The sequence below is a fragment of the Opisthocomus hoazin genome, chromosome 13 (genome assembly GCF_030867145.1).
Source record: "Opisthocomus hoazin isolate bOpiHoa1 chromosome 13, bOpiHoa1.hap1, whole genome shotgun sequence".
NCBI classification, from domain to species: domain Eukaryota; kingdom Metazoa; phylum Chordata; class Aves; order Opisthocomiformes; family Opisthocomidae; genus Opisthocomus; species Opisthocomus hoazin.
The window spans coordinates 25,345,868-25,361,192 of record NC_134426.1 but is presented as its reverse complement, the minus strand read 5'-3'; the positions used below and the strand labels follow the sequence as shown (position 1 = coordinate 25,361,192).

At 57.2% G+C, this 15,325-nt stretch overlaps 1 protein-coding gene across 9 annotated transcripts in view; it reads right to left on the bottom strand.

The window, feature by feature from the left end:
- Window positions 1–15,325, bottom strand: part of NCOR2 (nuclear receptor corepressor 2) — a 264,349-nt gene that overhangs the window by 95,803 nt on the left and 153,221 nt on the right. For all 9 annotated transcript variants that reach the window (XM_075434969.1, XM_075434975.1, XM_075434976.1 and 6 more), the window contains exons 8-9: window positions 14,252–14,304; window positions 2,348–2,414 (exon numbers count right to left, since the gene is read on the bottom strand). In XM_075434969.1, coding sequence (XP_075291084.1) covers window positions 2,348–2,414; window positions 14,252–14,304 — 120 coding nt within the window. The remainder of the gene's footprint in view (window positions 1–2,347; window positions 2,415–14,251; window positions 14,305–15,325) is intronic.

The window sequence follows — 15,325 nt, the reverse complement described above, 5'->3', positions numbered from 1 at the left end:
TCCTCCGAGCAGCCTCCAGCCAGCGCGTCCGTTCCCGAGCACGTGTCTGCGCTGGCTTTTAGCATCCGTGCTTCCACTGCTCCCCTTCCTGGCCGGGCTCACCAGCCCCTCGGCCTCTCCATCACACCAGGACGTGATGGTGAGCCAAATTGGACCTGCCACGTGCATCTAAAAACGGAGGAATAGTAACGCCGCCGTAGCAGCTGAAGGCAGTGTGTAGGCTGTGCCAAGCCCCAGCCCTCCCGCAGCCCACGCTCCCGCAGCTCCGAGGAACGGAGCAGCTCTTCTGCAGGGAAGAACGAAGGTGACAGGAGGAACCAGTCCAATTCCTATGCAAGCCCCACAGTTTTCTTTCCCTGGCTTGATGGATATAAAACTCATAGAGCCCGAACAGCTCCCTTTACCCTTCTCTCTCTGCAGCATCACCTCTCTGACGGCAATTAAATGTCTTTTGTCGTGCCGACCTCGGTGGAAGGAGGAAGCCCTGCAGATCCTCTGGGCAGGCTCTCAGGGCTGGACCCCGCAGGGACCGAGCTCAGACCCTGCTCCAGCCAGCCCCGGGCAACCACAAAACCCCAGAAAGCAAAAAAGCCAGAAAGAAACGCTGGCACATAGATGGGCTTTGCTAAAAATAGGGTCTGCTACAAAACAGGCAGAAAAATAGCTAAGTGTACCCATTCTGCAAACAGAATCAGCAAATGCACTCACTTTGCAAATTCAGCAACCGTATGTTGCCTATTTTGTAGAATAGGCAAAATGCTTCCCTAAACTGAAAAATCCCCTTTCAAGGACACCGAATAAACCGGCTGGCAGAAATTCACCTATTTTGCATGACGGGCGACTTTACCGCAAGCCGTGTTTTAGGAACCGCGCTCTCGCAGCCCGGTTCAACCTTTTCCCCCGGCTCCTCGATGTCCGCAGCAGAGCGACTCGCTCCATGTCGCACGGGTAACCAGCCGCTTCCACCAGAAAGCAGCTCCTGGGCCGTTCCCTTCTGGTTCCAACAAAACCACACGAAGCTTTGCAATCCCTGCTCTGAAGCAGGGAATACTGATCCGCTTCCCACCGCTGCCGAAGCCCTGGGCTGCAGTGCCCTGAGCAGCGTCCGACCGCCACGCCGCGTCGTGCTGAAGGCGTAAGCCCTGCAGCTCCTTCCTAGAGACCTGGAAGAAGATTTTATCGTGGAAAAGACTTAAGAAATATGTCTTTGGACACAGACAGGAGACACAAGCACCCCTTTGGAGTGCAAGATCTGTGGCTTCTGGAAGATTGCTAGAAAATGGGAGAAAAATAAGAAAATAATTTGCTCGCTGGCTCAGAGATGTCTGTGTAAACAGCCTTACTGGAAGCTGCTTTTGAAGGCAGAACCTTCCAACCACTTCCCAGGGCTGTTTATTTTGAATTTTTCCAACAATTCCTCCCAGCCGGAGCGCTTCTGTCCAAAACCACCACCAAAGACACTCAGAAAACCCGCACCATTGGCACCTTACGCCGCTGACGCCGGCACCCGAGCCTGCCCCAGACCAGAGACACCGAGGCAGGAACCAGCATTTATATTTTCCACATAAAACACAAAGCCCCGCATCGTGAGCCGAATCCCCCTTCACCGCAAGATGCCCCAAGACCCAGCTTCCCAGTGGGGGCTGCTGGTTGCTTCTGGCATGTTCCCTTTTGTGCTGGTTTCACCACTCCGCTCCCGCTGGCAACTACCGCAGGCCACTGTCAGCGCCGAAAACGTATGAATTCTGTACACCCCACTTCACCGTCTCCTCTATTTATTATGGACTTGCAACAAACGTCTTTGAAGTCTCACACCAAAGGCCACCTTCCCCCTGACCTAACCAAGAACCATCTCCTTGAAGGACACTGGAACTGTCTCGCAGGCAAAGCTGCCTCGAAACGAACTGGCGCAGAGCTTGATTTTTGTTTTAAACCACAAATTCCTAGAACATCGCCCTGTGGTCAGCTGGAAAGAGTCAGATCAGCCTTCAGACCATTGATCGGAAGCTGAGTCAGCTTGTTTCACACCTCTCTTAGGGTTCAATTACTCACAGAACAGACATTTACGCTGCAGCAGGCTCTCTGAGATCACCGCAGGGCTCCGCTGTGACTAAGCCACCCCCATGTGCTTGCTCTGCGGGGGGTATCTGGGAAGGGAGGTGCTGTCTGCAGCAGGATCGGGGCCCTCTCCTTTACACCCAAGTTATTTTAAGCACCAGAGATGCTGCAGTGATGCAGCAGGCAAAGCACTGAGCACCAGACCCTCTCTGCTGGAAAAGGTCCTTTTCTTTCTCATAGAATAACTTACGCTGCTTTATAGGTATAAAATAATAGGGGAATCACTTACCCACTGTTTGCGAGCATGGTTTCTCCTCTTAAAGTACAAAATTAACTTTTTCCGCATTGCCTGGTTTCTGTAAAGGAAAAAAAAAAAGAAAAAGAAGATGAGATCTGATTAACGAGGCGGCTAAAATCCAAAGCCTGGCTCTCCCCGCTCCCGGAGGAGTTCACAGCGCAGTTTCCACCTTAACTTGGAATTGCACCAACTTCAGAGCCGCAAGCGCGGTTATCCGGGGACCCCGCGCCAGATTTCAAGACCAACAAACCCTTGAAACGAGGAACTCCACCTGCATCGGTTGGTAAAAGCAGGACTATGGCTGAGAAGTGAAGTCATAAACTCCCAGTTCTGCAAACCTTTGCCGTGTGCTCAGCCCCGGACGCGGCCAGACCTTCAGCTCTGCCTTCACCAACGGGTCAGGCTGCTTCTTGATTATAATTACATTTTGATCTGCAAAAAGCCAAGGGGGTCCCAAGCGTCAGGGGGCTCAGGCCAGGCTCTGCGTGGCAGGAGGTGGCTCTGGCAGCACCCTGAGCTGCCTGGTCCCCAGGGCCAGCGGCGAGGGAGCAGTCAGCGTGCGCACAGACGCTCCCGAGGAGTTCTCCATCACCGGGCTCCGAGGCAGGCGCTGATAAGGTGGCAGGATCGCAGCAGGGCTTGCAGCACGGACCTCCCAACCTCTGGCTTTCTTGGAGCCGTGCCTAACAAAGCTGCACACAAACCAGCCAGGAAAAGTTCAGCCACTTGCAGAATTGGGTCCTCCAGGAAGAAACCAGCCACTGCGCCCACAACCAACCGGTGTCTGCCCAGAAACCGCCCTGGGCTCTTCTTCGTTCTGCTTTCTACAGACAGCACGCAATAACTGCTCCAAGAGCAGCAGCACCAAAGCAGTCAGGAGCTGGCAAGGCCGCACCAGCTCCCAGCGCCCGCACGGAGCCGAGCGCTGAGCTCCTGCAGTTGGTCCTGTTACCAATATCCACCTCCACCAAACCTCCAGGTCAAAGGCAGAGACCGGGGGCAAAGGAACTCCCTTCAGCCTCGCATCCCGATGACAGGCAGAGCGGCAGTGCGTGATTCCTGACCAGGGGCTGAACAGCCCCACACAGGCGCGTTCTGCGGGATTCAGGAGAATGAAGAGACACCCTCGCTGCCTCCTCGCTCCCCTCCTGCCTCGTCGCCCGCCTAGCGGGGAGGGAAGCCCCCCCTCCTCTCCCCACAAACCCCCAGAGCTCAGCAGCGACAACAGACACCGTTCGGGAAGGGGCAGAGGATCCAGCTCCCTCCGAGAGAGGACTGGGGCCAGTCCTGGCTTAACCTGGGGATGGAGAGCATCCCAGAAAGCGTCCAGATTTTTCACTTCTCCAACTCCATTCTTGTTACGTCACTAAAACCGTGCACAGGCGCACACGGGGAATGATGGTGGTCCCGCAGCAAGCACTGCCTGAGGACCCCAGGTACCTCCAAGCCAAGGTTGCACCTCCACTTCATCAACCCGCACGCAGGGACGTGGGGGGCACCGCCATAACACCGGCACCCAGCAATCAGGGGTTTATTTAGGACAGCAGTTCCTTGGGTGCTGGGTGTTCAACCACCGCTGCCTCCAAGACCAAGCGCGGCTGCTGGAGGAAAGGCAGCAGGATTCGGGCCAGGGATCACTTCTCCTCCAGCACCCCACAGCCACGCTCCGCTTTGTGGCCTCTCTTCAGTTTACCGAGGAGGAAACACATCAGGCTTGATTCCCAGTCCTAATGCTAACATTTGGATTTTGTAAATTCTGGTTTCCCCTCTTTATCAGCTACCGGCGGTGTGGGATAGACGCGGAGTCCCCCACCGCTGCCCAAGCCGCTCTGCCTCTCCATTCCCTTCGGCTCTGCCCCAAGCACTCGGACGCAAAACCAGACCTCGATTTCCACAGCAGCGCTGGCAAGCGGCACTGGTAACTCCTCCTACGAACGGAAAATACCAGTTACCTGCTGGGGACAGACTCCAGAGGCCCCAGCTCCAGTCACACAGCCCCAGCTCCCTGTGTGCTCCCAGTCCCAGGCAGCGCCAGCATTGGTTGCAGGCACAGCCAAGCGTCGGGGCTGAAGGCTCCTGCAGAGCAGACGCTGGGGTCCACAACGGTTTTCTGAGCGAGGGCTTGAACATCAAGCCACGTCCTTCGCTTCTGTTTCAGAAATCAAAGTGACATTGATCATCAGGGGGGAAAAAACTCATAAACCCATGCACGGGGCAATTTCTGCCTTTGCTCTTTTTTGATGGCACTTTACAAAAGACCCGCTGTTGCTTCGGGCTGCACTGCAAAGACCAGAGGCCACCTCGTTAGACAGATTAACGAACATTGCTGCCAAAGGCTTCTACCTGCTGGATCACACAACGCCGCTGTCCTTTGCTTCTGCCTGCGTGGCGGCTCTGCCGAGGAGCCTCCACGAGGGCTGCAGGCGACTGGCTGAGTCAGTGCAAACAGCATTTGCTTGCCTTTAAAAATGAGGGAAACTGAGGCACAGAGTGGCAGTGCTGTCTGCCTGCTCGGGCCAGGGCGGGGAGCGGGGCTGTGCTGTGCCCAGCGCTATAGAGCATCTGTCCTGACCCGCAGCCGAGGTCGCCCAGCAGCACCCAGCACCCCCTCGCCAGCCCGGCACACCGGGCGCTCCCCTGCCCACCCGTGGGCTCTCTGCCTGCTCCCGCATCCCTCCAGCTCTCGCCACCGGCTGCAGCGCCGTGCGGCAGCCGTTCCTCCTGCAGAGCCCGCCGGAGGGATCTCCTGCCACGGCTTCAGCCCGGCACAAACCAGCTCTGACAGCAGACTGTGCCCAACAGACCCTTTCCCACTGTTTGTTTGCTTACTGCAATCCCAATGGAAACTCCAACACGGGGAAAGCGCCGGGGCGACGCTAACGACGACCACGTGTGCGATGACCCCCCGCAAGCGGTCAGGGATCGTCCCTCGGGGCCAGCGCAGCCACCGCAACCCCTGCCCTCCCCGCGCCAGCCCGGGTGACGGCCGGGAGCCAAGCGGGGCTTCGACGGGCTGCCGCTGGCTCTGCCGCACGAGCCGGCCGGGGACAGGAGAGTAAATGACGACAATCCGCCGCTCGCACGCGGCTGACGGGTCGCCTTGAGTTTTGCATCACGGCTGACCTTGGCAGCGCTAATACAGGCAAAGGCTTCATCGCTCCGCAGCTGCAAAAATCCGGGATGCCTTGAAAGCCAGCGTCTGTTTACCCCCACCAAGGCTGAAGTAATCGGAGAGCGAAAAGATTAAAAACAACAACAAAACCCCCCTCATGCCCTCAATGTTTTTGCCACTTTATCTTTTTTTTTTTTTTTTGCATAAGGTCAACCTCCCAAAGGTTAATGCAATCTTGGTAAATATAAATAGGCTTCACAGTTTATCTCGCTGCACGTCCCGCTGTTACTAAGAAACCGTTTGCAGCGGGGTTAACTCGGGCCGTGCGTCTCCGAAGCACACGCTGTGCTCCCCGGGCAAATCGCAGGGCCAGGCGCGACGGCCGCGGCGCAGGCGGGGAAGGTGAGGGCTGTCCGCGGGGAGTCCCGCGCAGGAACAGCCGGCGCCCAGCACCCCGTGGGAACGGTCGCTCTCGCAACGCGCCAACGCTCCTCCATCGTCCTCCTGGGCAGACCCAACCCTCGCAGCTCCCTGCCTGCGGTTTGCTGGGGCGCAAGAAAGGCGTCACTGACGGAGACCTGGCCTCCACGGGGTGAAGAAACCGGGCAGCTCATAAGCAGGAGGAATGGAGGCTCCTTGGATAAAGCAACAGTGACTCTCATGGACAGTCTGAAGTATTGCTGGGCTGGGACATCGTTCGCTGGTTGGGAGTCCCCTGTCCCGTCCCAGGCCGTGTCCCACACCGCTGCTAAGGCAGGGCAGGGGCAGGCTGGGATGGACCCAGCGCCACACGGAGCCCGCCCAGCTTCTGGTGAGGTGGGTTTCAGGGGCTGCCAGACGGCACATCCCCATCCTCGTCGTCAATGATTCATCTTATCACTGCTGGAGCCCACCTGCGTTCCTGCCCTCTCCACGGCCATGGGCTCTACAGCTCCCTGGTGTAACCATGGGGAAAGCCCTTCTTTCTGGTGGGCTCTCAGCCTCACGTAGCGTCCCCCAGCACGCACTGCCCACTCGCCTACCTCCATGCAACCCCAGTCTAACGCTTCCCTCTGAAGGCAGCTCTTTTCCAAGGTGAGGACACCACATGCAGTTACCTACTCCATGCCAACAGCTACTCCAAGCACCTTGGTCACCAGAGGAGCTTTTTCTGCACCTTCCCTCCTCCTCTGCAGAGAGAGGGGTGATCAGCCAGTCTGGGTCACACAACCACCACAGCCCTCTCCAGAGACATCCACCTTTCCAGCTTCTGCAGACCTTGGGCACAGTCACCTCCAGCCAGCCAGTCCCGAAAACAACAGCTCTTGGGGAGGTGCAGCTCCACACCAGAAGCCCACGGCTGCTGCTCCTCCCTGACTGCTCTGCGAATACCTTGAGGATTTCTCTCCTTATTGCTGGTGAACTCAACCAGTGACGATCTCCTCCCACCGTCGCAGCAGGGCAAGGGTAAGCGGAGCCTGCCACGGAGGCTGTGGGCGATTGACGGTGTTTCACACATCAGAGGCCCGTTTGCTTGCAGTCCGGGGTGGCAGAGGCTCTCGGGAGCAGCAGGTCCCCAGCTTCAGGGGCCGAGCAGCAACTGGATGAGTGCAGCAAGAGCCCCAGCATCAGGCACCAGCCTGAAATGGGGCACGGCCCAGGTGGGGAGCCTGGGGCAGCCCCACCAGCCCCCAGCACTTCCCCACAAGCACCGTCAGGCAGGAGGAAACAGATCAAACAAGGTAAACCTAAGGCAAACCGCGATGAGTCACCCACCGCCAGCGCAGGAAGCAGGATTCAAGTATTATCTACAGTTCTGGGTGTGACCCTACAAGAGCTTTTCGTCCTTGAGTAGCCCATCCTCATCCCGCAGCCCCGCTGACCAAGCTGGTGAGCCCCACATCTGAGCGTGGTTCTCAGAGCCAGGCTCCAAACCACTGAGCGAAACACATGGCCCACTCCCAGCAAAGCAAAGGGAGCCCCGCGGGAGCCGCCGCTTCCACCTTAACTGGCTTGCCGCAAGGTTGTTCCTGTTTTTTGGCTTGCACAATGGAGCCGGTCAAGGAGAGAACCCGTAACTCTGACTTTTGAGTTACTTGGCCGAGGTCCACATGAATGACTTGGCTACGATTCTTCCGGAGGCTGCGATCTTAAAAGGATGTGCGTCCACGCATGCGCGTCGGCGCTGGTGTGTACACACGTGCGGATGCTGCCAAACCTGGGATAAGACGCCCACGGACACAAAGAGCCGATGCACTGCAGCACACCTGGCCGAGCCTGCCCGCAGAGAGACCTTCAGCCGGTGCAAGATGAGATGAAAGGAAGTTCGCTATTTGATCAAAACTAATCAGGGGTATTTAATTACATAGGAACGTCTTTCATCAAACAGCCGGTGCAAACAAAGCAGGGATCGACCCTGCAAAGAGCGACGGGCAGGAGGCAGCGAGCAGCTGGCAAAGCCATCGTACAGCGAGATGGGTCACGCAGGCGAGGGTCGGAAGCGGAGGAGCCTCGCGGCCACCCCAGCCAAACACGGCGCTGCCAGCGAGACTGGAGATCTGCAAATCACGGGGCCCGAGGAACACAGCAAGAACCCGCCGAGGTGAACCCAGCCAGGAGGCAACGGAGAGCGTAGAGAAGCAGTTGTGTCCGCCGAGGTACGCCCGCTCCTGGTGCCAGGATCCCACGGCGCAGCTCAGGGCCGTCACCGATCCCCCACCCCTCCGCTGCAAGGCACCCTGCGGAGAGGGCAGGGAGCAGGATCCTGCTCACGGGTCACCGCACGCAACCGCTCCCGTGCTCTGAAAGCACACAGCTCCAGCAGGTCTTACGCTGGAACCTATGAACCCCGAGGCAGGGCACGCTCCTGGAAAGCCAGCTGTTCGGAGCGGCTTCCTTGCAATATCCAGAAACACCTTCTGGGGAAGAAAAGCAAAGCAGATCTTCAGTTCATTCACCCCAGCACTCTTGAGGGGACGGACTAAACCCCCAGCACCACCAGTGCCGCCAAGAAGGGAGTGGCAGAGGTCCACAGCTCTGGATGTACTGTCGGTCAGGCCATGTTCGCGCCCAGAAACAACATTCAAGAGAAAGCAGCCATCGGGATGGAGGTCTCCCAGCTTCCCAACTTGTGTCCTGCAGGTCCAAAATGCATTCAGCTTCGGAGGTCCAAAGTCATCACTGTAATTCATGAAGACGTTCGTGCTGTTGACTCACCTGGTATTGAGACCAGGGAGACAGCTGTGCCCCAAAGAGGAGCTGCTTTGGCAAACACAGGCGTTGTGTTATCAGAGCCCGCCCTGGCCAGACCCCCAGTGCAGCCTGTCCGGGTCCCCGCGGTGCCACCTCCTTGTGAAGACATCCCTCTGAGGTGCTCAGGTGACTCCCTTGGGCAGCGGTTACACCCACAACCACGGCTCTTAACATCAGATGGGAAATTCATCCCCATCCTCCCTTTGGCACCTACAAGCTTTGGACCCAAACGAGACAAGTGCGAGTGCAGAAGCACTTCTGGCCATCAGTCAGGCACACGTCCCAGGCTTCTGCCTTCCCCTGACGCCCAAGCTGACATCGCCAACCCAAGTGTCACAAGAGAGTCCACCCAAAGCCAGTATCTGGCTTTTCACTGGCAAGAGAAAGAAGCAGAAGGTTGCAGAGTGTGTCTCCATCATTTAGCAATTCATCACAAGGTAATACTTCTGCCCTGGTGCACGCCAACAGAGAATAAAGGAGATGAGAAACCTTGAATGGGATGAGCGGTGAGCTGCGAGGTGAATTTCTAATGAGGAAAATGTCTACAAGCTCTAATAAAAAGCCCTGAAAGAGAATGCATTAGCAATGACAGGGTCTGGAAGAGCATTTACGTTACACAGCAGGCTTTGACTATGAATTTAGAGGCAATCCGGTGCTACTAAAACCCCTAAACAGCCAGTAATGAAAAGATGAGTTACATTTTCCAGAGTGACAAGTGATTTGGAAAGCCGTAGTTAGCAGATTTTCAGAAGAAAGCTGTTCTGTTCTTTTGGGAGAAAGGGGAGAGGCGTTTTGAAAAGAAGAAGATAATTCAGAAGCCCCTGAACCTCTCTGAAAATCCAGACTTCAGATTTTGATTCTGCAGAGGCAAAGTTCCCGCTTCCCCCTCCAAAAAAAAAAAAAAGAAAAAAAGCAACCCAGATGTGCAAATATTGACAGCCGACGCAGCTCTGCCGCTGCTGGAGCTGCAGAACCACGCAAGCAAACAGGCACCGCACCAAGCCCTGGAGCTGCTCCAGCTGCCCCCGCAGCCCCCGGTTCTGCGGCCCCTCTGCACGCATCTCCGGGGGACGCAGCCCGGGCTGACCCGACGCTGCTGAACTGCGGCGTGAAAGCCAGGAGCAGCTCTCGAAGGGAGGGTTCACAGCAAACCCTGTGCACGGCCCCTTGGACGTACTTACCCAGGGCTTTCCAGTTTTCCTTTTGTGTGCTGGTTCAAGGCTCAGAAGCTCACATTTTGCTTTCAAACACAAATCCCACGGACTACGATTTCAAGACGACCGCTTCGGGAAGCGGGGAGGCGAGTCCTACCGGGCTGTTCTTCATGGCTGACCGAGCAGGCGTCTCCTGCCGCAGAGACGAAGGCCCCCTCGGAGAATCTCTCTCCAGGCAGATGGCAGGTAATTGATCCTTCTCATGTGAACAACATCCTGTCATTTTTCAAACCCTTCGAGGAAAGAAGGTTCATATCTGCGGAGTCTGGAGAACGCTCAAGGTCACTTCCACGGGCAGGGCGGGAAGAGCAGCGTTCATCCTCGCACATCCAGCTGGCGAAACGCTGAAATCAGAGACCCAGCCCAGACGCGCCGGTGCTCAGCTGGTGCGCAAGTAAGCGTCCTCGGCGTTTGTCGCAGAATCTCAGCAAAATCTGAAGAAAACCAAACTCAGGAGTCTCTGCAACCCCCTCACCTGATGCAGAATCAAGCGGCCTCCAGCTGTGTCCGGGGCTACAACGTGCCTTGGAGGAACCTGTCAGCCCATTGCACGGCCAAAAAACTCACACCTTGGAAGACAGCAAGGGCAGAGGTAGCTGCGGGGGCCCAGCGCAGCCCATCCCGATGGAAAGAGGGCACTGAACGCTGCCTCGCTCTCTTCTTCCTCGCTGAGAGCGTGGCGGAGCCCTTCCCTCCGACAAAGCAGGTATTTCAAACAGAGAGGACACGGTCCCGTCAAAGCTGGGCCAGGCCTCCGGCACAAACCGCTCCACGGTGCCGCGGATCACGCGGCAGATGTAGCATACAAAATTAACCACGTCTGCTCGCAGCCGGCGCTCGCAGGTGAACCAAAGGGACGCAAGCAGACGGGTAACAGAGCACAGCGAGGCAGCTAAATAGGACTTAAAAGCTTTTGAAGCTGCAAACCCTGGAATGAACTGGGGCATGAAATTAATTCTAACTGTACTGAATAGGAGACAGGCCATAAAACTCCATGAAAATAAGCGACCGGTACCATTTTTGTAAGAGCAGAAATTCTCCCGGTAACTCCCCAGTCAGCTCTCTTAGCACAAGTGACTCATCCCAGCCGAAAAGCAAAGCAAACAAGCAGGAGGGATTCAATGAGCGTTGCAAGGCGGAGAGTATCGCCGCAGAGAAATCGAGGAATCCTGGCTCTGTGATATTCAAATGCCTTCCCACTGACACTTGCAAACACCCAACTGAGAAAAAAAAACACATCCACCCTAAGAGATGTTTAAAAAAAAGAAAAAAGGTATTTGTGAACAGTAACAGCCCGGCCACCCTCCCATGCTCAGGTACCAGGCTCCGAACCAGCTTCACGTGGGAGCAGCTTCCATTTAGCACAACAGAGCCAGCACCCAGTGAGGTTTTGTGGACAGAATCACAACCCAGACGATCTTCCAGCAACGCGCCAAAAGGCTTTATCATCACGGCTACATCCGCGTAGGGTGAAGTTGTTCAGAAGAATCTGCATCCAGTTACACCTTGGCCAAACAGGACCTGGGGTGTCCTGGCAGTTGTCCTTCGGGTGCTCTAAGACATCTCCCAGCACCCTGAGGATTTACTCCACCTCCTACCGAAACAGCCACCTCCAGGTTACGGAGCAGAAGCTGCTCTTCTAGAGCAGAAAGGCACAAACATATTAAGAACAAGGAAAAAACAAAATATATCTTCACATGCAGCCTCTGGAGAAGTTGCAGCTAGCATTTGAACTTCTAAGCACGACTTGGTCAAAACAGAGAAGTTTAATGCCTTTTTCTCTTGGTCAAAGGACCTCGAATTATTTGCTTGGAAGAATCACTGAAGTCTTGCTCTTGTATCGGCATCCAAACGCCCTTCACTGCGCGGCAGGGACGCAAGAGATGAGAGAACAGGACGCGGCGCTTTCTCTGCACGTCCATCAACAAGCAGCAAAGCGCAGTTCAGACCCCAGGACCTCTGAGACAGGCCCACGGTCAAAAGCAGCAAACATCTGGAGCCCAGAGCGCCCAAGGGCCTTTTGCTGACCTAGATCCACGAACGCGCTCGGCTGGCATCAGTAACCAGCTGAAGGCAGCTGATTGCCAGGTTTCTGGAAGGAGGAGACGGAGGCTTTTCATTAGAAGGCGTCGTTTCCTTCCCGTATTTCTGCAGCGCTAATCACAGTGAGCATTAACCCCGCAACTCCTCGGTCCATCACGACCACCGCTGCCCGGGGCTGGGACAACCCTGCGGAGGAGGGATGGAGAGGAGCGCTGCTCTGAGGGCGCGGGACGCCGGATTGACGGGGCTTCACCTCTCCTCACCGGCTGCACTCCTGACGCGCGCAGTCGGCTCCCCCTCGTCTGCGCCCGTCCTCCAGGCAGCGGCCAAGGACGGGAAATCGTTTAAATCACAGGAAAAGGTGATCACAGACCCGCAAATATTGGCAGGGGAATGGAGAGCGGGTGAAGTATCTGGATCTGCTTTTACCTCGTTCTTTACACATGAAAACTAGCTATCAGCTTGTGATGGCCGCGGAGGCCTTCAAGAGAACAGGGGGGTCGGGGCACCCCGAGGTGAATGCCACCCGCCATCAGCGCCCAGGTGAGTCACGACACCGAGAGCACATCCCCGGGCCAGCACTCGATGCCGTGCAAGGCGGGTTATCAGCTGTCAACCCCAAGAACACGCTTCCAAAAGCGGGGGGCTGCAAGCAGACCATCTGCCCGGCATCATCGCTTCTCCGAAGAGCGTAATCATCACCTACTTCGTTAGTCCTGCATTGAATCAGTGAACTGGAGGGGGTGGCTCTGGTTTTGTTTACCTTTTCTTATGTCTTTGCAGCTAGAAAAGCACGTCTGAGCGGCGTGGGCTGGGGGAAGCAGGCAGCACGGAGGGCACGGCTCTGCCTGCTCCTCAGAGCCGCGCTCGCAGGCAGCGTGGCCGCTGCAGGAACGGCCAGAGCTGACGTGCCAGGAGACCCAGGCCAAAGCACTCAGGTGTCAAAATCCCAGGGGGGTCATTGCTCAAGACCTGTGGCAACGTCCGCCGAGCTCACACGACCGGGGGTAAACGCATCGCCAACACAAGGCTCAACGGAAACGCCTGGAAGCAAAAAGCTATTGGGATTTCTCCGCTGCGGGAAAAGCCGTCCTTTCCCACGGACTCCTCCACCCGCTTGCCCTCCCCAGCCACCCCCCGGAGCTGATGCTCCCCTGCCCCAGGGGTGCACGGCATGGCAGCACCTTGGGTTTATTCACCCAGGCCAAGGTCGAGCGCCCGACCACGACCCTGGCATTCAGGGTGCCAGTGCCCGGAGCTGGCAGCGATGCTGCTTGGGGACCGGCGGGCTCGGCGCCATGCCGGGGTCTGAAGGCTTCACGGCGAGCGCGTTGCCTGGATGACACAGGAAGCCTTGGGTGGAGCAGGAACCGAGCGGGGCCGGGCAGAGCAGCACCAAACCTCCTCCTCCCCGCAGGCCGACAGCCCCTGAACACCGCCAGCACCCGCCGCGCTCCCCCCAGCAGAGCGGAGCCGCAGAGGGACGGCAGCTCCGTCCCTGCAGTCCCCCTGGCACCCATCGACACACCGCGGAACAGCAAAAGCTTATTAACTTCTGTTAATAGATTATTAAAGATGATTATCGCCGGCTGACCGAGCCCGTACCAAAACAGACACGCTGCAGGCAGCTCAGAGCAATCATCGGTTCATTGAAGGCAGATAAAAAGTTTCAGATCTGGTTTGAATATTTAAATTTCCAACAATAATCACAATTATCGCTATTCTCATTATCTGTTCTATTTCTTCTACGTTCAGGAAGCGACGGTGGTTGTTACGTGCGGGTCGGTGATTAAATCGTGTACCGAGGTGACAAGTCAAATGAGATGATTGCCACGTCTCAGTAACACATCTTTGAAATAACCCGTTGTTATCAGAGATTCAAGAGGTGCTTCATGAAGGTCTCACTGTAACTGCAACTTTCCGTTCTGCCTCCTCCTTCCTGCATGCAAACACACGCACGTGCATGCTACTAGTGGATTTCGTACCACGGCAGGCGTGAACCATGGCAGAAAGCACCCAGGGTGAGCGGGAAAACGCAAGAGGCCGGCCAGGACCCACGTCCACCCCCCTGAGAAAATCCAGCGGCGCCTTCAGCACCCGTCTGAAGCTGCGGCTCCCAGATGCCGCGCTGGCTTGCGCTTCGGGCACCCAAAGCAGCGAAACACCGGCTCCAAAAGGGTGCTTGCTACTCTGCGGTTGCTTTAATCGGCGCCTGGGAGCAAGCCGGCACCCCTCCCGCTCCAGCCTAATGCCCACCCTGACATTTAAAGCAGCCTTTTATTGCCACGTACTTACATTTTAATGTTTTCATGGTATTGCCGGGTGTCTGAAGGCTGGTTGTACAACGGCTGAAATAAATCAGAAAAACGAAGACGTAAATGGTACGGTCTGACATTTAGAAAACCTCAACCCATCAGAAGCGCTGCCGCCCCGGCGCAGGGTTCCGTCTCCCCGAGCTGTGCCAGCCCCGGCGCCCGTCCCCGCGCCCCCAGCCCCGCTCCCCGGCCGCACTGGAGGGTGCTGGCCCCCGGCAGCGCCGCCCGAGCCCCGGTGCGTCCCGGCTCAGCCCGCGGCAGGGCAGGCAGCGCGCCAGCGAGCTGGCTCCCAACAAACAATCTGCGACGTCACCCACGTAAACACGGCACGGCGGAGTACGTGGTGGTTCTTCGCCGACTGCGAAACGCAGCGCGTTTGGAACATCCGAGGCGGGGGAGGTGAGGGGAAAGGGGGGCTCGGCGCGCGGGAGGAGACGGTCTGCGTGCTGCAAATTGTTCTCTCCACGCGGCCAAAGCCCGCCCGAGCGCTGCCAGGGAGCCAAGCGCAGGCAACTGCAGGCAGGACAGGTCTTTGCCCCCATGGTTTCCAGTAACACCAGGGGGGGTGGCCCCCTGGCGTGTCGCCGCAGCCCCCCAGCACCCACACGTAGAGCGATGCTCTGGTGCACCCCTCAGCAGAGGCTCTGGGCTCTGTAGGACAAGCATTTTGTCCAGGGTTGCCCTTTGGAGAGCCCAGTGACCATGGCTGTCTCCAACACCAGATGGAAGCACCCATCACGGGGCTGCTCTGCCCTCCGCACCCTCAGCGGGGACGTGCCAGGGCCCTCCATAGGGAGTCAGGAGAGCTGGATCCATCCCTGGTCACCTTCAGCCGGTCACTGCTCCCACTACATCTCTTGTCCCATCCAGAGAGTGATGTACCCCCGGGAACCTTCCACGACAGAGGAGCCCGGGCAGACAGACGTGGTGGGACGAACTGCCGTTTCCCAGGAGGGACGTTGGGTATCTGTCACCCTATGAGGGGACGGTGGGCTGCAAGTCTGCCAGGGGACAGACACCCAGCCACCCTGTGCCAGGGCAGATGAGAGGGGAC